Consider the following 23,731-nt stretch of genomic DNA (forward strand, 5'->3'; position numbering starts at 1 on the left):
AATGTTATTAGGAATATGCCTGTAATTAGTGTAAATAATTCATTAGCAGAAGTCGTGTGATTGTAAATACATCTAATTTGGTATAGGTATACATGAATAATTTAGTTAAGAAGCCGCTGGTACTGAAAGAAGTGTATTGTTTCATATGAAGAGATATAGTACAGACTGTTCAAGTGATTTGACACAGGGCCTTGGCACAAACCTATATATCGTATGGACCGTAGGGTTTTGAAAATGATGGACAATCAAGAGAGAAATGAAAATTTCGTGTTTCTGCTAATCGGTGTAGACATAGATATGTTTAGTTTTTGGTTTACGTCATTACAACGGCCAAGGTCATTTGAAGACGATTTCCACGAATGATGGGTCAACTTATCTTGTAAACTGTCTATTACATCCAATTCCATGCTGGGAGATAAAAGGAGAGCACGGACGTTGGTGTGTCAGGGCAGAGTCTCGCCTGAATGAACGCACAACTCGAAGGTCGACGACCTCGTAAAACGACCTCGTAAAACTGGTGTTGAAATAACAATACGATATGTTAAAGCATGAGATTCTGGATAATAACATGATGAAATTTAACACGCTTCGTAAAGGTGACTCAAAGAATTGGGTTAGAAAAAAGGCATCATCGATGATGATCAACCGTATCGATAACAATAATGATTCGGCTCCGAAACCGGATATGTACGTGACTACTGACATATACTGTGTCAGAGGCTGGACAGTGACACTGACCATCCCCAATAACGCAGTCATGTGCATTTCCTGGCCTGTCTGGTCAATAGTCACGACTCATTGCTGACGAATACAATAAGACCTCGGTCGTGACAAGATGACATAGGTTATACAATATAAGCCCCATCGGTGAAGTTAATTAAGTAATTAATACAGAGTGAGTACAAAAAATAACCATATCTCAGAACCACCGTTCAGAACACAAATCTAATCACCATTTATATGGAACATTTAGAGGATCGCAATACATAGGTGTACATTTCGTAGTTTTGTTTCATTAATATCACAAAACTATAAAAGCTTTGATTTACTAATCGTACAAATAGATATTTGATATAATGTTGGCCAATAAGTCATAGTTAGTTTGTCTTAATGAATATGGCAATAACCCTCGAGTCATATTGAATATATTAATAAACCGAGTCATAGTGAGTATATCAATAAACCCGAGTCATAGTGAGTATATCAATAAACCCGAGACATAGTGAGTATATCAATAAACCCGAGACATAGTGAGTATATCAATAAACCCGAGACATATTGAGTATACTAACAAACCCGAGTCATAGTGATTATATCAATAAACCCGAGACATAGTGAGTATAATCAATAAATTTGAGTCTTACTGAGTATGTTGATAACCAACGTGTCATAGTATTTCAGAATGAATATCAGTAATAATGAGTATATCAATAAACCCGATATCACAGTGTGTATGTCGCTTAAGTGTGTGTGTCACTTAGCTGTTGTGTCACATTGTGTATATCACTTAGCTGGGGTGTCACAGTGTGTATGTCACTTAGTTGTGGTGTCACTGTGTGTATGTCACTTAGCTCTGGTGTCACAGTGTGTGTGTCACTTAGCTGTGGTGTCACAGTGTGTATGTCACTTAGCTGTGGTGCCACAGTGTGTATTGTCGCTTAACTATGTGGTCACAGTGTGTATGTCGCTAAACTATGTCGCCACAGTGTGTATGTCGCTTACATCTGTCGTCACAGTGTGTATGTCGCTAAACTCTGTCGTCACAGTGTGTATGTCGCTTACATCTGTCGTCACAGTGTGTATGTCATTTAACTCTGTCGTCACAGTGTGTATGTCGCTAAACTATGTCGTCACAGTGTGTATGTTGCTACATTCTGTCGTCATAGGGTGTATGTCGTTTAACTCTGTTGTCACAGTGTGTATGTCGCTTAACTCTGTCGTCACAGTGTGTATGTCGCTTAACTCTGTCGTCACAGTGTGTATGTCGCTAAACTATGTCGTCACAGTGTGTATGTCGCTTAAATCTGTCGTCACAGTGTGTATGTCGCTTAACTCTGTCGTCACAGTGTGTATGTCGCTTAACTCTGTCGTCACAGTGTGTATGTCGCTTTCATCTGTCGTCACAGTATGCATTTCGCTTAACTCTGTCGTCACAGTGTGTATGTCGCTTAACTCTGTCGTCACAGTATGTATGCCACTTAACTGTCGTCACAGTGTGTATGTCGCTTACATAAATCTGTCGTCACAGTGTGTATGTCGCTAAACTCTGTCGTCACAGTATGTATGCCACTTAACTGTCGTCACAGTGTGTATGTCGCTTACATAAATCTGTCGTCACAGTGTGTATGTCGCTTAACTCTGTCGTCACAGTGTGTATGTCGCTTAAATCTGTCGTCACAGTATGCATTTCGCTTAACTCTGTCGTCACAGTGTGTATGTCGTTTAATTCTAGTGTCATAAATTTGTTGTGTTGGGTCACTATAGTTTCAAAAAATGAGTTTGACGGTTAATTTTAGCGTGACACGAATATGCTGATTAATTCTAGCATCATATACAGTAGCGTCGCGGTAAGGAAATATGTCAGTTGAATGTAATACAGCGTTATATGATATGGGTATGTCGTTTAACGCAAACGTTACATACATTCTATACAACACTGTCGTATTTCAGTTTGACTTTTGATCTTGGCAAAATGTCAGGGATTTTTTTTTTTTTTTTTTCGTAAAAACCAGTAAACAATAGATCCTACAGGGGTCTTGGCACCCACCATTGTATGAACATTATATAAGTGTGATATTTTCCTCTCTATCCTCTTATTTGCTCTGAACACTGTCGACAAAGATCCTTTCAGTATTTCTATAAATAGCGATCAATCTATAGCTACTAATATCCCGGAAAATGGTCACCTGTCAGCCATTTTATTTGTTAGTGCCAAAATGGACAATGCACAATAACCAATCACAGGTCGAGTCAATTCAAGTAAAGTCGGTACATATATAACAATAAACACATTCCAAGTGATTTTACAGCCGACTGTAAACACATGTAAAATATTCCAAAACAGCATGCATACATAAAAAAAATCATATAGGACGACACAGTTTAACTAAGATTAAAGTATAAGCGTATAACATTATATAATAAAGCTACGAAACAAATCTTTTAATATATGTATATACACACAATGCAACACAGACTACTAAAGATGAGAATAATATAAAACATAGAACGTGCATAAAGCTGGATTAAGTTAATACAAATGCATAACTCTTTTAATGTAAATGCAAACATTTCAGTTAAGTGAACATGTAACTTTAAGCAACATAAATTTAACTTCAATTTGGCCACAATGTCCCAACAAAATGTCCTTTTAAGCACTCTACTTTTGGCTACAGGTACAACTATAGCTGGCAAAGGATAGACAAAGTCAATGATATTACGTTGTAATCAATTTGGATTCAATTATGTCCAACTCCACCGAAAATCATGACAGTTGGTGGAAATAGTTTCTTTTCTTTTTTTTCAAATGTGCACTCAAGACAACATTTTCCAGCCATGTTCTTGTTGTTTAATCTAGCCATTCAATGTTGATCTGAAATTGAATGACAATACGTCTTATACAAACATCCGCCTAAATTATCATCCTGCCCCTCCTTGGTCCCATGATATGCCACTCAATATTGCTATTGGATTTGGCATTGATTTTTGCGAAAATCGTTTGCTAGTACGAGCTGCCGTACATGTGCGTAACTTGACAGCATGGTGGATTGTGGGATACGTTTTCTCATTCATCGCAGCAGGGGAATCACAAGTCAGTCGACGACTATGTTGTCGGACGTAAATTAGGTGTTATTGAGCTCCACGAGCCAACGTTTGTTACACGTGGTGTATATATAAATTCATTTGGATTTGTGAGACAAAATGGTCAAGGAAAAACCAAATTCTATACGTACTTACGACAAAGAAGGATTCCGGCGGAGAGCTGCATGTCTGTGTTTCAAAGACGATGCCGAAAAAGAGGTGATGGTGCTGATAATGCTTTTTAAGATGTTACACTGACTAGTCGATTTTTTAGTGAATGAATAGTCGATATGTTTACATTATTGAACCTTTTGATATATTTTCACACCATAACATGATGTCGTGTTCACATTTTTGGTTTGTCGTTTTGTTTACCGTTAGTACAGATGTCTTACTTCGTTCTTGCGTCATGTCTGTGATATTTTTTCTGCAGACGACGTTGACATTTTATTTTGACAATGTCATTGAATTGAATCGGAGAATGTTATTAAAGATAATTTTCTCAAAAACCGATTCTCGAAAAAAAAAATGGTATCATAGGATTATTAAATAAAGTAGGCCTATTAGACCGTGGTGATGTGAAACAGATCCAGTGACAGCTGATCATTGGTATGATAATTAGTCTATAATGTTTTAATTATTTTGTGGCGCACTTCATTCCTGCCATTTGTTTTGAAAGCATGTGGTGATTTCAGTAGTTATTCATCTTGAAGGCTTCAAGCTGATGATGTAAATTTTTAAAATGACAGGTGATCCAATATTTCAAACTTGATGTTTTGTAAAGTAGTAAGTAATCAGGATGATTCAATGTTATTTTGTTACATTGTAAGATATAAACTGTGTGTTCTCTCAGAAATTAAGGTTATCGTTTAAATTTTCATTTCTTGTATTTATGTCATTTTCATTTGTTTCGTTCGAGGGGCATGTAGAATGAATTTGTTTGGGTTCCTATGTTACTAGAACTTTTAGTTGTAACATTTGAAAACATTGAAAATAAAACTGATTACACAAGGCAAGGTATAAATGGGCACACCGCCATGACCACAGTTTGCATTAGGCACCAAGTATTGTTTATAGGGCATAGTGATCTGTAACCATGTGCTTCACTTATGATCAAATTTTGTGTTTACTGCAGAGTAGGTCATCCCAAGAAACTAACCAGTATACAGCCAATCACTGTCCTCTGTTGTAAGGTCTCGTCTAAATTTAGCATCACATGCTACTATAGGTGTGTAAACAAACATGTAAAACTCCTCATGTACAATAATAATCAACACTATTGACGGTATTTATGTAATTATGTAGACTTTACCTGCTGGGCTTAGTGCCTCTGAAATTTATTCATAAACATTTTTTCACAAATTGAGTATTGATTTCATAGTACATTGGACATTACATTTCCTTCAAATCCGCCTCTCATTCTCAGTTTCATCATAAATTGATCTCCAACACATATACTTCAAATCTCATCAATGCAATCATAAACATTTGAAAGACATTTGACATGCATGTAGATACTATGTTACTGACCTAGTTTTTACTTTGCTGACTTGCATTGTCAGCTTTATGGATATATTGAGACTTTGTGTAAAAAAAGAAAAATTCATCTTTATTATGAATCCCTTGGCATTTTACTTGAGAAATACTATATATACATTGCATGTCATGTGACTAGGTTACTGTGACCTACATTTTCTACTTCATTTGTTTTTATTGGCTCTCTAAGTTATTTCCAGCTGAAAGCTGGCCAGTAAAACCTATATGCATAGTATTATTGGTAAATGGTTCATGTTTTATTCATGTTAGATAACTGTTTTATATTATTGTCTGGATTTATTGATAGGCAGTTGCAAAGGCAGAGATTGACGGAACTGTATCAGTGCTATTTGATACTACAGTATCAAAGTTTTGTTGTTGTTTTGTTTAATTGAAAGAGTGCAGTTTACCTCTGAAAATTTGCTAAACAAAACTACTCAATGGAATTTAGATGCCCAGTTTTATAAAAAGCATTTAAAAAAAAAACCAAGAATACAACCTAGCTATTAAAACAGTGCCAATTCAATTTTACTTTGAACTTACTTAACACAAACTATTTAATACTTTTCTGATAGATATTGACTCAACAAGCAATAACTTCAGTCTGCCGTGTATGCAATCACTTCTTTATAATGGTGTAAAACTTCATATAATCCTACAGTTACAATACTTTGTTTGCACATCAGTTTGACTATCAAGTTTGAAATTAATCAAAAGAAATCTTTAATTGAGTCTTTGAAGACAGTTTGAACTGCATACATAGATGAAAGTTTTGAAAGACATAACAGTAATTCATGCATGCACAATTGGAGGCCAAAGACTTAATTATATGTATTAAGTAACCCAGAGATGCATTAGGATACATGTACTTGCCTTATTGACAAATCAGGAAAACATCATTTTGATGATTCCATAAACTTATATGAAGGTGTTAGTTTTATTTGTTTTAATTAGCACCTTCATACAAGATGTAAATATATAGAATATTAAAAAATCAATTGAGCGTAAAGAAATCTGACTCATTTTAACTCTGGATTCCGATTGGGAATAAAATACAGTTCTTATCATAGAACATGAAATAGCATGTTATAGTTTAGAGTTTTAAACTTTTTTTATTAATTCTGATTTCAGCAATGCCTATTATATGAACTGTAAAAGTTGATGCATGACAACAATGATTACTTCCCCACTTAACACTATACATCCCTCAAGATGAAGTTAGGTTAGCCTTGTGCTTCATTGTATGATTTAAGCAGGATTGGTTGTGTATTGGAAGGGTGAAAAAACTTTTTCTTTTCCTTTTGTAGAATTTTGCCAGGACTGTCACTGCTTTTCTCTTGGATGCATGATCAGTACTTTAATTTTGGGTTGATGCATTTTAGCTATCTGTTTTCCATTTTTATATTTTATTTGGAGTAATGCCCGGTTTTCTACATATTTGTTTAAATATTTTAGAGCAAGTAATATTGATATTAAGTTTGTATTGTTTAGTACATTCCTGAATTAATACCAGGTACATTATCTTAATAACTTTACATTTGCTCTGGGCCCAGCTTAGAAAATCTGAACTATTCAGTCAGGTATTTATTTTTAAGTGACCAGTAAGGCCATGAAAGAAAAACATCGGGTATAATATTGATACATTTATACATGTTTATGTACACAAGATTAATTTTTGTGGAAATGTATTTTTCCTGATACAATTTATAACACTCTAAGGAAAACTTGATATTAGTTTAATCTTTGTATTTCAGCAGAAATGTTGACAGTTCAAAATTCAGAAGTCAAATTAATATGATCATAGACTACAATGTTTGATGTTGTGTACCTTTTACATATTACAGAACAATTCAAAGATATACACATGTAGTTACATGTATACACAGATTAGATGTCTATAGGTTGTAGCATGATATAAATCTTTAAATATGTAAGTAAATCTATACTGATACAGTTGGAAAATCTAGCTTTGATGGCCATGTATTAGTTCTACTTTTTTACTGATATGTACTAATATAATTTAATTTTAAGCAATGATCAAAACTTCATGTAGCCTTAGATTGAACTGTGTTAAAGATAAGTCAGCTATCTTTATTCCCATTGAAATCTTGCTGTCATGAATTGGCCTGATTTCTGTGAGACGATTTATGAAGGGTTTCATAAAAAGTGAATCGATAAAAGGGTGGAAGGCATGGATAAGTGGTGACTGCAGAATGGCTTTTTTTCAGTTAATAATAAAAAAAAAAAGTTTGAAAAAAAATAAGAAAAATTCAGCATGCATTATCTGGAACCCAAAAAATTCAAGGGGGGACTGCTATGAATTAAAGTGATACTCTGTTAATGGTGATATATAATATAAGCAGAAATTAATTTTAGTTTCTTTGATTGTCAGATCCTTCTTGTGACAAGCAGTAAGGACAGAGAAAAGTGGGTGGTCCCAGGAGGAGGTGTGGAGCCCTTAGAGGACCCCAGAAACACAGCTGAACGTGAAGCTCTTGAGGAGGCAGGGGTCAGGGGAAAATTAGGTAGACACATCGGCATGTTTGAGGTGAATATTTTTTAACATCTACAGCTAGATTCTGTTGAGAAGTATTTTAAGATATAGTAACTCTGAATCCACTACTCATGTAATAATGTCTTGATGGCTTTTATCTGATCTGTATGTCAGATACAGCATAAATGTGTTCTTCATAGAGAAGCCATATAGCTTTTTCTAGCTAATTAACAGACACCTATACACAAATGTAATTTTCTGAACTGGTTGAACTGCCTCAGGATAACACTTGAGACCGTCTTTTGGCCATTTAAGGCAATTTCCCCATATTTCCTCTGTGGTTCATAAACATTTCTTTAGATTTATTCTATGTGTAAGCCTCTGGAAGTTTTGAAATTGGTCTGGAATGGTCCATCATAAACAGGATGATCTGTAGGTAATGATCACTGCAATGGTTAGTTCGTGGTAGATTTCCTGTTAAATTGTCAGCTGATCACCTGTACTAAAGAAATCATATGAACGTCTTAGAATCAATAACTGTCTTCATTATCGACCGAAGGATTTCATGGTAATGATTGGAATTTGGATCTTAGCTAATCATGGTGTCCTTGCATGATGCCCTCAATTAATGGCCTACTGGTATACTGTCATCTCCAGTACTCAAATTACCATGGGAACCTAACCTTGTATCCCTGGGTCTGTCATTTAAGCTTACGATTACTTATAATGATTACAACATGCAGCAGGTGTTTTACACCTGTGTTAATTTTGCTACAATACCAAGACCTTAATCTCAAGGTCTCTTGTAATAGTTCCTTCTGACTCAAGTTCATGTGATCCAGCTCCTGTACATATGATTTTTGTATGATTGTAAAACAGAGGACATAAATGAAGCCATATGCATTTTGTTTGGATACACCTAACAACAAGTATATAGATAGGTACATGTACAACATTCTGAGTAGTGTGACACCTGCTTTAAGTACATCTGTCACATATCCAGTAGGTATGTTGACAGCTTTTGGATGTATGGTTTATAAGATATATAGCAGATCTAGATGTCTCGGGGATATGATGCTCTGTATTTAAGTGCTATATGAGTACATTTTTGTGAGGTTCCTAATTAATAAGTGGGCTGGTGTCTGATGATCAAATGTATGTCCGTCACATTGGCTGTACTACACTCATCGTACTTTATATTTTATTGCTAACATACATCTTAGCTAGTACAAAGATTTATTCTATGGTCTCCATTATACATGTATATCGGAACCTGTTACATATAATGAATATATAATTTGTATAGTTATCATACATTGAATGAAAAATATCTAATAGGAGTGTTATTTCCTTCTGCCTTGTCATTGTTCCAGTAACTGAACACCGTACTGTCTGCCCATATTAGATACTAGGTAAATACAATTAAAGTTTATTGAGTGTTGATATATCATTACTCATCATACCATATATGGTTACATCCTACACTACAGGTGTTCATGTCAGGCCTTGAAAACAGCAAGTGCCTTAAATTTGTACTAGCTAAAATTACTTTTTACTTGCTTTTATTGCAAATTTCCATGTTCAAATAATGTGTTTTGTTTTGTGATTTATGATGTATTAACTTGCTTCATCCAATATATATCAACATTATAGAAGAACTGCTTTGTCCCAATATTTACACTTTGAAAATCAAAACTCAAAACAATTTAAATCTGTGAAATGTTAGGAATAGACAGGCACTCAAAGTTTGCATCTGATGAATCCACTTGCTGAAAAAAGCAAGTCATTATTTTTTCTACTTGCAATACTTGGATTTCTACTTGCAAATAGCCAGTAAAAATCCTTAAATTTGAGGCCTGCATGTACTTTTTACTGAACAAAATCCAGATTCCATCACTATCAAAACAGTAGAGAAATTACTTTCTACCCCATTGGGCAAAAATATCCACAATTTCAGTCAGGGTTAGACTTATCTACCCTCCAGAGTAGGATAACCAGCATGTACAAAATATCAACATGTGAACTGAAATGATCTTTCTTGTCATTGTTCAAGATGTGTTGGGGTCAGTTTGGGTTGTTGATGTCTTTACTTATTGCCAATGGGAGATTTCATTACAATATATTGTGGTTATGCAGTCACATATTATGTGTTTTTATTTATTGAATGCTATGGCTGGGGGGGGGGACAGAAAAATAGCCTAACTTTAGGGTAAAACAGAGAACTCTCTACTGGAAGAAGAGATTTTGACTGTCTAACCCTTGTCTGTATATATACACAGCCCCTATGAACCTAGAACATTTTGTAGTCCAACAAAACATTTTTCCTTTAGTCCCATTCTATGTACTGTGTTTCGAATAAATGGATTTTGATGAGTTTTCAAGCTTTTTTGTTTAATCCAGATAGTGGGTTTGATATATCTTTGTTCTGTATATATACAACATGAAATGGTGCAGATTCTGATCCTATTTACAAATGTACAATGAATTGTATATTTGTGTAAGTGTATCATGTATTGTCACTTCAGAATAAAGACAAGAACCACAGGACAACAGTGTATGTGTTTGTAGTAACGGAGCTGATGGACGACTGGGAAGATAAAAGGGCTATGGGTAAGAGTCTTCATATACTTGTGTGTTGTAAAATTTGTTTAGTAAATATAGACATTCAAGCATTGACATGATAAATACAATTGTTTTTTGAAGATTATTGAAAACCTCTGTATAAAACTAATCTATTAGAGGAATTAAAATACATTAAAGAAGGTAGCTCTAAGTATAGCATGTCTAGCCATTTGAACATCATGTCGCTTCTCCTTCATGTAGAGTTTGATTCAAGTAATTGAAGAATCCATAATGTTTTGATGATGATTGAAACTAATATTTATAGATGTAATATCAATTATCTCAGGCATCCCAGCTGTGTTGTAGGTACCAATGAGACACTCAGTCGCAGATAGACAATAAAATGGAAGTCAGCAAATAGGCTTAGTATTACCCAGAATACACATGTACATGCTCATCCATCTATCAGTTCATTCTTTTCATGTTTCCTCACAATATTTCCAGTCCTGTTTCTATGATTTCTCTCAGACTCCTCACTTGTTCCTTGGCAGAAAGTCTTTTGGTCTGGAAGTCAAAGGTCCAGGTCACTATTACTGCAAATACAAAATCAGTTTCTACATATCTAATCAAGAGATGCTTCATAGGAAAAAGTGCTTGCTTGGGATATTGATATTGTTTTTAATGTTTGAAAGTCAAAGGTCATTTTTATTCTTAATATGAGTGGAAAATAAAAAAAAAATCATCAAAACAAATGATATATCTCATGCAATCCATTAAAGGAATGACAAATATACCACGTTCCGTTTCATGTTTCCAGTAGGATACCAATATCAATCAGTGTATTTGTATGTGTTTGCACATAATTATGAAAGTGATATGATTTTATAAAAAAATAATTAAAGATGAAAATGGTAGGTTACTTTAATTTATCATCTGGTACTCCCTATGGAACCTTATAATTTTTTTTCAGGAGACAAACATGTGCAATATGCATTGAATTGTATGGTAATGATTTTCACTGTATTTTGAAGTGATTTTGACTGCTGCCTATTGTATAGTATTCAGATTCACTGAAATATTGATCAAGAGTACCTGCAGTTTATTAGCTTCACAAATACAATGTAAATTGATACATGTGTGTTTGAAACAATTTCAGCTGGAAAACCAGATTTGTATTACATGATATATGTTTACATAAACAGGTAGTGATTAAAGGTCATGATATATATATATATATATAGATGTCAGCTGTGTCATTGTTGCTTTGAAAGATATGAAGACACACTGCTAGCTATGGTTGCAGTACAGTAGTTTAAATCAAACATAACTAATTCTGTATCTATCATGGCAGATAAGTTGTTTACTTTATATGACAAAGAAAGCTATGTAATGAAAGGTCTGGTGGGATATGTAGGTGTTCTACCTGTGAACATGTGATCACAATCTCTATAGCACATACAGTTACCATTTTTAGATCTATCATCGACCCAGGTTACCCCGGCCTCAAAAGAATCGGATATAGTAATTGTTGGGTACATTACAATGTATTTGGGGACTCTTGTCTTTAAGATTGATACATCAATAAATAGCCTCAGACATCAGTCATATGATGATTCTAGCTACATACTACAAACTTTGTTACTACGATGGACATCAGACATCAGATAGAGTTAAACATGCTGTATATATGCCAATATATAAATGTACTTGTCCAGACCCATGCATATAGATACTGGTCAGGAATTGTTATCCCTATTTTGAGCTTTTGTCCATGAGGAAGATCTATATGTCTCTCCTATGTGAAGTATTGTTTACCCGTTGTCCAGTTAGGTTTCCGTACTTTTAACATAAAACATATATTTTAGCTAGAGGTACGGAATAATATGGATTAAACTTCAGTAATCATCCTAATTTTGTAAATGGATATATTCTGCCATCATATTCATTAGAAAATGGACCATACAGTTGCTGTTCTGAGTCACTAACAACAGTGTGATGTGTGGCTGTATACAGTGATGAGATACAGAAACATTTCTTTACTCATCATTAATGGCTACCAAATGAACTTTCTGTACTACATGCAATACGGTACTTTTCATCACTTCAGTATTAATAAATTCTTTATTTCATACTTATACTTTGTAAAATGGCTAATAAAAACATATTAAATAAATTATATAGTCTATTTAAAGCATATTTGTAATCAGTCATTTAAGTGAACAGTAGAAAAAAGAACAGGTACCCTAACACTTTCACATTGCCTCTTTAGAGGCAGCCAGTGAAACTGATTATCATGCTTCACATACCATTTATCACCTAGATCATCATTAAGTGTCCTTACAGCTAACAGGGAGAGATTAATCAAAACGACAATCAATTTCAGATAACACTTTATATTTCTTGGACTGGAAGATGCTCCTTGCAATGTCCTGATTCTCAGTATATACTAGTACAGCGGTATTTAGATTGAGTATCTCACCCGATGAAGAAGTGAAGGTCATGGTTGTTGTTTACGTTTTGTTAGCCTAGTACTCAGGACAAATATTGGAATTCAGGGTTATCAGCAGATAATTTAAAGGACAGGGATCAATGTTAATAGTATTTGTGTCCACAGTCTGGGTTTGTGTACCATGATCATAATCATGTTCTGTGTCCACAGACAGGGTTTGTGTGAGGTGATGGATGTGTAGGCCTGTGTCTACAAACAGGGTTTGTGTGAGGTGATGGATGTGTAGACCTGTGTCTACAGACAGGGTTTGTGTGAGGGGATGGATGTCTAGGCCTGTGTCCACAGACAGGGTTTGTGTGAAGTGATGGATGTCTAGGCCTGTGTCTACAGACAGGATTTGTATGAAGTGATCATAATCATGTTGTGTCCACAGACAGGGTTTGTGTGAGGTGAGCATAATCATGTTGTGTGTCCACAGACAGGGTTTGTGTGAGGTGATCATAATCATGTTGTGTCCACAGACAGGGTTTGTGTGAGGTGATCATAGTCATGTTCTGTGTCCACAGACAGTGTTTGTGTGAGGTGATCATAGTCATGTTCTGTGTCCACAGACAGGGTTTGTGTGAGGTGATCATAATCATGTTCTGTGTCCACAGACAGGGTTTGTGTGAGGTGATCATAATCATGTTGTGTCCACAGACAGGGTTTGTGTGAGGTGATCATAGTCATGTTCTGTGTCCACAGACAGGGTTTGTGTGAGGTGATCATAATCATGTTGTGTCCACAGACAGGGTTTGTGTGAGGTGATCATAGTCATGTTCTGTGTCCACAGACAGGGTTTGTGTGAGGTGATCATAATCATGTTCTGTGTCCACAGACAGGGTTTGTGTGAGGTGATCATAGTCATGTTCTGTGTCCACAGACAGGGTTTGTGTGAGGTGATCATAGTCATGTTGTGTGTCCACAGACATGTTCTGTGTCCACAGACAGGGTTTGTGTGAGGTGATCATAAGTCATGTTCTGTGTCCACAGACAGGGTTTGTGTGAGGTGATCATAATCATGTTCTGTGTCCACAGACAGGGTTTGTGTGAGGTGATCATAATCATTTTGTGTCCACAGACAGGGTTTGTGTGAGGTGATCGTTCTGTGTCCACAGACAGGGTTTGTGTGAGGTGATCATAGTCATGTTCTGTGTCCACAGACAGGGTTTGTGTGAGGTGATCATAATCATGTTGTGTCCACAGACAGGGTTTGTATGAAGTGATCATAATCATGTTGTGTCCACAGACAGGGTTTGTGTGAGGTGATCATAATCATGTTCTGTGTCCACAGACAGGGTTTGTGTGAGGTGATCATAGTCATGTTGTGTGTCCACAGACAGGGTTTGTGTGAGGTGATCATAATCATGTTCTGTGTCCACAGACAGGGTTTGTGTGAGGTGATCATAGTCATGTTCTGTGTCCACAGACAGGGTTTGTGTGAGGTGATCATAATCATGTTGTGTCCACAGACAGGGTTTGTGTGAGGTGATCATAATCATGTTCTGTGTCCACAGACAGGGTTTGTGTGAGGTGATCATAGTCATGTTCTGTGTCCACAGACAGGGTTTGTGTGAGGTGATCATAGTCATGTTCTGTGTCCACAGACAGGGTTTGTGTGAGGTGATCATAATCATGTTCTGTGTCCACAGACAGGGTTTGTGTGAGGTGATCATAATCATGTTCTGTGTCCACAGACAGGGTTTGTGTGAGGTGATCATAGTCATGTTCTGTGTCCACAGACAGGGTTTGTGTGAGGTGATCATAATCATGTTCTGTGTCCACAGACAGGGTTTGTGTGAGGTGATCATAATCATGTTGTGTCCACAGACAGGGTTTGTGTGAGGTGATCATAGTCATGTTCTGTGTCCACAGACAGGGTTTGTGTGAGGTGATCATAATCATGTTGTGTCCACAGACAGGGTTTGTGTGAGGTGATCATAGTCATGTTCTGTGTCCACAGACAGGATTTGTGTGAGGTGATCATAATCATGTTCTGTGTCCACAGACAGGGTTTGTGTGAGGTGATGGATGTCTAGGCCTGTGTCTACAGACAGGGCTTGTGTGAGGTGATGGATGTCTAGGCCTGTGTCCACAGACAGGCTTTGTGTGAGGTGATCATAATCATGTTCTGTGACCACAGACAGGGTTTGTGTGAGGTGATCATAGTCATGTTCTGTGTCCACAGACAGGGTTTGTGTGAGGTGATCATAGTCATGTTCTGTGTCCACAGACAGAGTTTGTGTGAGGTGATCATAGTCATGTTCTGTGTCCACAGACAGGGTTTGTGTGAGGTGATCATAATCATGTTCTGTGTCCACAGACAGGGTTTGTGTGAGGTGATGGATGTGTAGGCCTGTGTCTACAGACAGGGTATGTGTGAGGTAATCAAAATTCCATCCCAGTCAATAGTCCTTGTTTGTGTTAGATGATCCTTGCCAAGCTCTGTGTCTACAGTCTATGTATGTTTGTATTATGCCATGAAAATGAGTGAAAGGCCTGTGTTTAGTCTATATTGGCTTGTGTTAGGCAACGATGATAAATGGAAAGCCTGTGGTTAGACTATATTGGCTTGTGTTAGGTCATGATAATGAATTAAGGTCTGCGTCCACAGTTTATATTGATCTGTGTTAGGCTATGATCATGAATGTAAGGCCTGTGTCTACAGTTTATATCTGTTTATGTTAGATCATGATAATGGATGGAAGGCCTGTGTCTACAGTTTATATCTGTTTATGTTAGATCATGATAATGGATGGAAGGCCTGTGTCTACAGTTTATATCTGTCTGTGTTAGATCATGATAATGGATGGAAGGCCTGTGTCTACAGTTTATATCTGTCTGTGTTAGATCATGATAATGGATGGAAGGCCTGTGTCTACAGTTTATATCTGTCTGTGTTAGGTCATGATAATGGATGGAAGGCCTGTGTCTACAGTTTATATCTGTCTGTGTTAGGTCATGATAATGGATGGAAGGCCTGTGTCTACAGTTTATATCTGTCTGTGTTAGGTCATGATAATGGATGGAAGGCCTGTGTCTACAGTTTATATCTGTCAGTGTTAGGTCATGATAATGGATGGAAGGCCTGTGTCTACAGTTTATATCTGTCTGTGTTAGATCATGATAATGGATGGAAGGCCTGTGTCTACAGTTTATATCTGTCTGTGTTAGGTCATGATAATGGATGGAAGGCCTGTGTCTACAGTTTATATCTGTCTGTGTTAGGTCATGATAATGGATGGAAGGCCTGTGTCTACAGCTTATATCTGTTTGTGTTAGATCATGATAATGGATGGAAGGCCTGTGTCTACAGTTTATATCTGTCTGTGTTAGATCATGATAATGGATGGAAGGCCTGTGTCTACAGTTTATATCTGTCTGTGTTAGATCATGATAATGGATGGAAGGCCTGTGTCTACAGTTTTTATCTGTCTGTGTTAGATCATGATAATGGATGGACGGCCTGTGTCTACAGTTTATATCTGTTTGTGTTAGATCATGATAATGGATGGAAGGCCTGTGTCTATAGTTTATATCTGTCTGTGTTAGGTCATGATAATGGATGGACGGCCTGTGTCTACAGTTTTTATCTGTCTGTGTTAGGTCATGATAATGGATGGAAGGCCTGTGTCTACAGTTTATATCTGTCTGTGTTAGGTCATGATAATGGATGGAAGGCCTGTGTCTACAGTTTATATCTGTCTGTGTTAGGTCATGATAATGGATGGAAGGCCTGTGTCTACAGTTTATATCTGTCTGTGTTAGGTCATGATAATGGATGGAAGGCCTGTGTCTACAGTTTATATCTGTCTGTGTTAGGTCATGATAATGGATGGAAGGCCTGTGTCTACACTTTATATCTGTTTGTGTTAGGTCATGATAATGGATGGAAGGCCTGTGTCTACAGTTTATATCTGTCTGTGTTAGACCATGATATTGGATGGAAGGCCTGTGTCCACAATCCATATTGGTTTGTGTTATGCCATGACTGCTAATGGGAGACCTGTGATAGTCCTAAAGCAGGATTAGAATATAATTAGTAAGGACCAACAGTTGTGGCTGTCAGAAAGGTTGTACATATTAGCATACATGTTTTGTGAAGATGAAGGTCTGTGTTCAGGAAGGGGCAACAACTGGTCATATTCAGGTCAAGGCTTAGGTATGGAGGGAATGCAAGACCCAATTCAGAGCCTTGTGTCCAAAAGCATGGTCAATATTGGCCATAATTTCTTTAACAATCCTGCTGTAGTAATATTTAGACATGCTGAAATCTCAGTATTAGCTAAAGATGGTGATTGTATTTTATTGCACTCTGTGGTTGAATTGTGACTGTCCTATATATCATTATGAGTGATATCTGGTTTAGTGTCCTTTAGATTTGCATATTTATACATAAAGAATCATTATAGTGGAGTAATGAATTCCTTCTCTACTCTAGAGATGTGTTATTTGTATCAGAAGTCATATTATTCAACCATGTATGTGTGGTGGAGAGGTTGTATTGTTCAATAGAGGTTTACAGTGTTCGATCTCCCTGGAGTGTTTTTTGATGGGTCACAAAAGTAAACATGACATATCTTATGTAAGACAACAATTTTACTACCAGAGCAATAAATTACCATCAGGATACAGTTTTAATTATGAATATGGTTTATTGTACTGTAAAGGTACAGGTATATCATACTGAATCTAAACTCGTATACAATGGATACTGCTGGTATTGATATACATGTATGACGTATTGTTCTCCTCCAGAATTTATCACTAAAACTGTCCAGTTTGATGGAGTTTCTGTGGGATTACAGACTTATAGTGTTTTGTCAGATCAATACTGGGGGAATGGTCTATGCCACGGCATCACAAACACTGTCTTCAGATGCCTACACAGATAACTTAGATTATTACTATTTTTGGAATTAAAGAATAAAACTGAAACAAGCTGAGATACAAATAAAACAAAAAATGTTAAATGAGTTTAGGAACAGGGTTGTGTTATATGTTTGTAAAGAGTACATTTTTGTTGACAGATATTAGTTTCTTGTATATTTTGTACTTTACAAATATAGTTTTTAAAGCAGTGATGTCAGTGTTTCAAGACAGAGTTGGAATAAAGCTATTATATGTATGGTTTCTGGCCAAGTTCATGTTGAAATCATCCTAAATTATACAAAAGAACCATATGTTGATGATATTCATAATTTGGTTAACCAATAGGACATTGTCAAATATGTTAAAGGATCAAAAGATTCATATATCTAAACAAACAAACTGCAAATGAATGCTTGTGACAAGTATGATCATTGTCAATCTGGAATACCTACTTCCTATTTAGGCTATATACATATATTACTGACATCATTATGACGTTACATATTTATATATAAGTATTTTGAGAAGTTATATTTGACCGCAATTAATTATCAACAAGAAATCTTGTCAAACTTCCATACATTCCTGTTACATATATAAATGATATTGATGTAAAGGATATTGCAGTAAAACAATGTTCAGGATATATATGTGTGTATGCCTATGTGTGTATGCCTGTGTTGACTGAATTGACAAAAAGGTCATTGTGGTACAGCTGTATTATGTATATTCATTGATCAACCCTGGTCATTGTTTTAATTTCCTTGTATTATTGTGATATATTTATGCTGTATATCACAGTTAGGTAAACCAGGTCTGGTGTCTCGCATCAATTGTGACTGACTCTAGTGCAGGGATTTCAAAGTTCTGTTTAACTCAATTGAAAGAGCATGCACAACTGGACTAGTGATTTTGTAGGCCTTTGAGGCCAATAGAAAGCACTAGGAAAAAGTGGGTTTGGTCTGCTTTAGAGAAATACACTTACATGTAATACATGAAAATAAAATCGCAGGGTTTGTACAGGGTATTATATAATTGGCCTTCTTTCCAGACTTAATGGAGGCCTTCTCATTTAGTACAGTTTGAATGGAATTTCTGAAAATCAGTGGAGTCCTTTTAAATTTCAACGCTTTGACAGATTTTGCAACACATAATATGTCTCAATCTGTAGTCCAATCTTGCACAGCAGGATGATGTTGTTTCCCTTTTGAGACATTTGCGATCATGGCATTGAAAATGAAAAAAAAAAAAGTGACATCAGGACGTCATGTTATTCTGATTAAGGTATTACTAGTTAATTTTATCTGTACCAATTTACATCATGTAAGTAAAAAAGGTATTGCTGAACTGTATATTTGCATTTAATAGAAACCATTTGGTACAAATATACATATTTCAGGATTACCATGTAAATGTTTTTTAGAATGTGAGAGAAGTATTGAATATGTAATGAGCGACATGGTTTGTGCCAAGATTTCAGAATTACTTAAACAATAACGTATAAATCAATCATGTCTCACATGTATTTGTATACACTTATATATCATACACTGGTGATGTTCAATACCAATGAAAAATCTAGTTCAAACATATTTAGAGGGGTGTTGCAATGAAAAAGTATGTCAGTTATGCAATGTTAATAATATTGTTCAGTGTTAGAAGGTAAGTGGATTTCTTGAAAAGATTCTAATCTTCTAGGGCATGCTTTGCTTGCAATCAAAGGGAACTTAATTATTTCCAATTGTTCATTATGAGCAAGAGTATACATGCTTTTGATGGGTTCACCCAATCTAGATCAAAAAGAAATTCCCACATTCTACTGATTTGCATCTTTTCAAAATTTCAAGACATCTTTATTGTACAGAGAGCATCTTTCACAGACAGTTTGACTCACACGCTATAAAGTTTTTGAAACTGATATGACAAAACAGGCGTTGTAAATTCTTTGGACTTATTACATGTTTATTACATATTTCCAACTTTAGATTCATCCATTTGGTGCCACTTGATTATGATAGACTTGTCTTTGTTTGTGTTATACCATGGCTTCAATATTGTACATCTGTATAGCCTATTGCCTGTAGAACATTACAAAGTTTCCATTGATAGCCTATATAGATATATAGTTGGTCAATCGTTACAGGCTGTTTAGATAACATCACATGATATTTGATCTCAGCCAAATGGATTGGCATTGTTTGAAGAGTAACTGTTGATTGATCATTGGTCAACACCATTAGATTGGATGACTCTTTGTTTTGGTATTTGTTGGAATTTCTGTTTCTATGGATGATTCTTGGTTTGGTATTTGTTGGAATTTCTGTTTCTATGGATGATTCTTGGTTTGGAATTTGTTGAAATGTCTGTTTCTATGGATGATTCTTTGTTTTGGTATTTGTTGGAATTTCTGTTTCTATGGATGATTCTTTGTTTTGGTATTTGTTGGAATTTCTGTTTCTATGGATGATTCTTTGTTTTGGTATTTGTTGGAATTTCTGTTTCTATGGATGATTCTTGGTTTGGTATTTGTTGGAATTTCTGTTTCTATGAATGATTCTTGGTTTGGTATTTGTTGGAATTTCTGTTTCTATGAATGATTCTTGTTTTGATATTTGTTGGAATTTCTGTTTCTATGGATGATTCTTGGTTTGGTATTTGTTGGAATTTCTGTTTCTATGGATGATTCTTGGTTTGGTATTTGTTGGAATTTCTGTTTCTATGGATGATTCTTGGTTTGGTATTTGTTGGAATTTCTGTTTCTATGGAAGATTCTTTGTTTTGGTATTTGTTGGAATTTCTGTTTCTATGGATGATTCTTGGTTTGGTATTTGTTGGAATTTCTTTTTCTATGGATGATTCTTGGTTTGGAATTTGTTGGAATTTCTGTTTCTATGAATGACTCTTTGTTTTGGTATTTGTTGGAATTTCTGTTTCTATGAATGACTCTTTGTTTTGGTATTTGTTGGAATTTCTTTTTCTATGGATGATTCTTGTTTTGGTATTTGTTGGAATTTCTGTTTCTATGGATGATTCTTGTTTTGGTATTTTTCTGTTTCTATAGATGATTATTTTTGGAATTTGTTGGAATTTCTGTTTCTATGGATGATTCTTGTTTTGATATTTGTTGGAATTTCTGTTTCTATGACTGACTCTTTGTTTTGGTATTTGTTGGAATTTCTGTTTCTATGGATGATTCTTGTTTTGATATTTGTTGGAATTTCTGTTTCTATGGATGATTCTTGTTGTGGTATTTGTTGGAATTTCTGTTTCTATGGATGATTCTTGTTTTGGTATTTGTTGGAATTTCTGTTTCTATGGATGATTCTTGTTTTGGTATTTGTTGGAATTTCTGTTTCTATGGATGATTCTTGTTTTGGTATTTTTCTGTTTCTATAGATGATTATTTTTTGGAATTTGTTGGAATGTCTGTTTCTATGAATGATTCTTGTTTTGGTATTTGTTGGAATTTCTGTTTCTATGGAAGATTCTTGGTTTGGTATTTGTTGGAATTTCTGTTTCTATGGATGATTCTTGTTTTGGTATTTTTCTGTTTCTATAGATGATTATTTTTTGGAATTTGTTGGAATTTCTGTTTCTATGGATGATTCTTTGTTTTGGTATTTGTTGGAATTTCTGTTTCTATGGATGATTCTTTGTTTTAATATTTGTTGGAATTTCTGTTTCTATGGATGATTCTTGGTTTTGGTATTTGTTAGAATTTCTGTTTCTATGCATTATTCTCAGTTTGACATTTGTTAGAGTTTTTGTTTTGTGGTTGATTCCAAATTTGATATTTGTTAGAGTCATCAGGTTCATAATCATCTAAACTGTACAGGGTAAAATATATGAATTATTTTGGTTGTGATTAGATCAGACACCCAATTTAAATCAGTGATTCATATATTATGTAATTCATTTTGATTCTATGATACTTTACTGCCATATCTATGCAGAAGTAAAGACTATCAAGCTTATTTATATACAATCCAAAACTACTATACTCGCAAACCTTGGCCAGTATGAAAATTAATCAGTAATTAATCTGCAGTTTCAGAGGAGAGTACCCATGTTAGAAGTTGTATGTATAAAGTCCATGAATAGCCTCGCCTTCAATGTATCTTAATCACATTAAATATAGATCACAGATTTACAGTGACATTCCTACAATGAAATCTTTTTAAAATTAATATACATTAAAATATATGAAGCCAATTAAGTACTTATTGATTTGATTTGATTTATTTATTTGTTTTTTACCTAATACATATATATCAAATAGTACATTGAGAACTTTAAAGACATTTAGATGTGAATTAATGATCAAAATTGAAACAGATATTCACAGATTAGAGATAGATCTAGATATTAACAGGTATTTTGCCTAAACCTCTTCACATTGTTAAAAATCATGGATCATTGACCATATTGTCAACTTCAGAAAACAATGGAGTGTTCATACACTTGTCTGGTGCTACCAGACACTACATAATCCTTTTAATAGACTCATAGAGTTAACGGACACATTTACATGTGTACAGAACTTAGATTCACACATGATTCGATTTGATAAGTCATTGAAACTTTAATCTTTAGGATTTCTTGATCATTGATCTTTTAAAAGCCTTGAAATTTTATAACATTTGTAGAAGAACAGGTGACTTTAGAATGTGGGATTTGGTGAAAAATTAAGATAAAAATAACGGTATACTGGTAAAATTGTCTGGGATAGTGACGGCGATAACAACCATCAACATCCTATTTATCAGGTTTTGGTGTTGGAAATGAGATTGCAGTGTAACAGACAAGTCAGCTTTTTGATGCATTTTACAATCTTCACAGGGTTTCCTATGTTTGCTACTAGCTGACACACCAAGGTTGCTTCATCAATTTATGTGGGGAAACCATTATAAACCATCATTAATTTGGCTCCACATTTCACAAACCATTTAAATTGGTGCAATGTAGACAGTTCATGGCGACAGCTTCTAATATTTTGTTTTTCACAAAGTGTAGGAGGCAATCACCTCTGTGAGATGTGGACAAATGTATCTCGACTCAAGGATATTGGTCATATTTTCATAGTTTATCACAAGACTTTGTGAATAAGCCCTTGTGAGAATCCACAAAACTAGAGTAAATTAACAGGCATTGATTTTCTTAAATTGAGTTATTTCACAAAATTCAAAGTAATTCACCTGACACAAGCTTTCTCCTATGGACTGAGATAATCATATCTGGAGTTAAAGTATACAGAGAGACAATGAACATAATATGACTAACTTGACTTCACAAAACCAGGTTACTAGTAATTAGTTTATGTGGAGATTACTAACATGTCTGGAATTGATGGATAAAGATGTATGCGCATGACAAAAAATATTAACACAGGGTGTTGAAAAAATAACATTGACATTAGTGATTAAGTGATCATAAACCAATCAGTTCAGAGGATGACTTTTTGGGCGGTCTACATGACCTATTGACCTGGGGCTAATTAGTACATGACGTGTTGTTTCAGACTTTTGATTAACCTAGTGTATCAACATTGCATTTAGTCTCAGCATAGTTGTACAAATAATTAGTTTGTGGTTATATATACAACAATGTATATTGATACTTGTACTTATGACAAAATTTACTCCGGTACAATATCAATATAACTGTTTAGGTTAGCAGTGCAACTTTGTAATCAAGGAAAAAAAGGACAACATATCTTACTTTTATCTTTGTTTTTATTGTCAAAACACAAGTAGACACTCCATCAGGCGTGTTATTTTGAAGTGGTTATCTTCTCTGTTGGACGGCTAGATAAAGTATTTTTACACTATACTGATTCAGCATGAACTCTATAGACAATGAATATGTTTACACCACCACTACAAACATGTGTACATCTGCTGCTATGGTGCTCCATCATTTTCCCCCAGTGTGGTCCAGACTAAATTCTCTGTTTTGAAGAGTACCATGCTATGAAGAGC

At 35.2% G+C, this 23,731-nt stretch overlaps 1 protein-coding gene across 1 annotated transcript in view; it reads left to right on the top strand.

Annotated features, from left to right (window-relative positions):
• The first annotated feature begins 3,811 nt into the window (after window positions 1-3,811).
• Window positions 3,812-23,731, top strand: part of LOC132552448 (diphosphoinositol polyphosphate phosphohydrolase 2-like) — a 37,924-nt gene continuing 18,004 nt past the window's right edge. Inside the window, exons 1-3 of the mRNA XM_060216615.1 lie at window positions 3,812-4,020; window positions 7,730-7,885; window positions 10,357-10,441. Of these exons, the coding sequence (XP_060072598.1) occupies window positions 3,922-4,020; window positions 7,730-7,885; window positions 10,357-10,441 (340 nt within the window). The 5' untranslated portion in view covers window positions 3,812-3,921. The remainder of the gene's footprint in view (window positions 4,021-7,729; window positions 7,886-10,356; window positions 10,442-23,731) is intronic.

The sequence above is a fragment of the Ylistrum balloti genome, unplaced genomic scaffold (genome assembly GCF_031769215.1).
Source record: "Ylistrum balloti isolate Yb309-2 unplaced genomic scaffold, AGI_CSIRO_Ybal_v1 Utg370248, whole genome shotgun sequence".
Taxonomy (NCBI): Eukaryota; Metazoa; Mollusca; class Bivalvia; order Pectinida; family Pectinidae; genus Ylistrum; species Ylistrum balloti.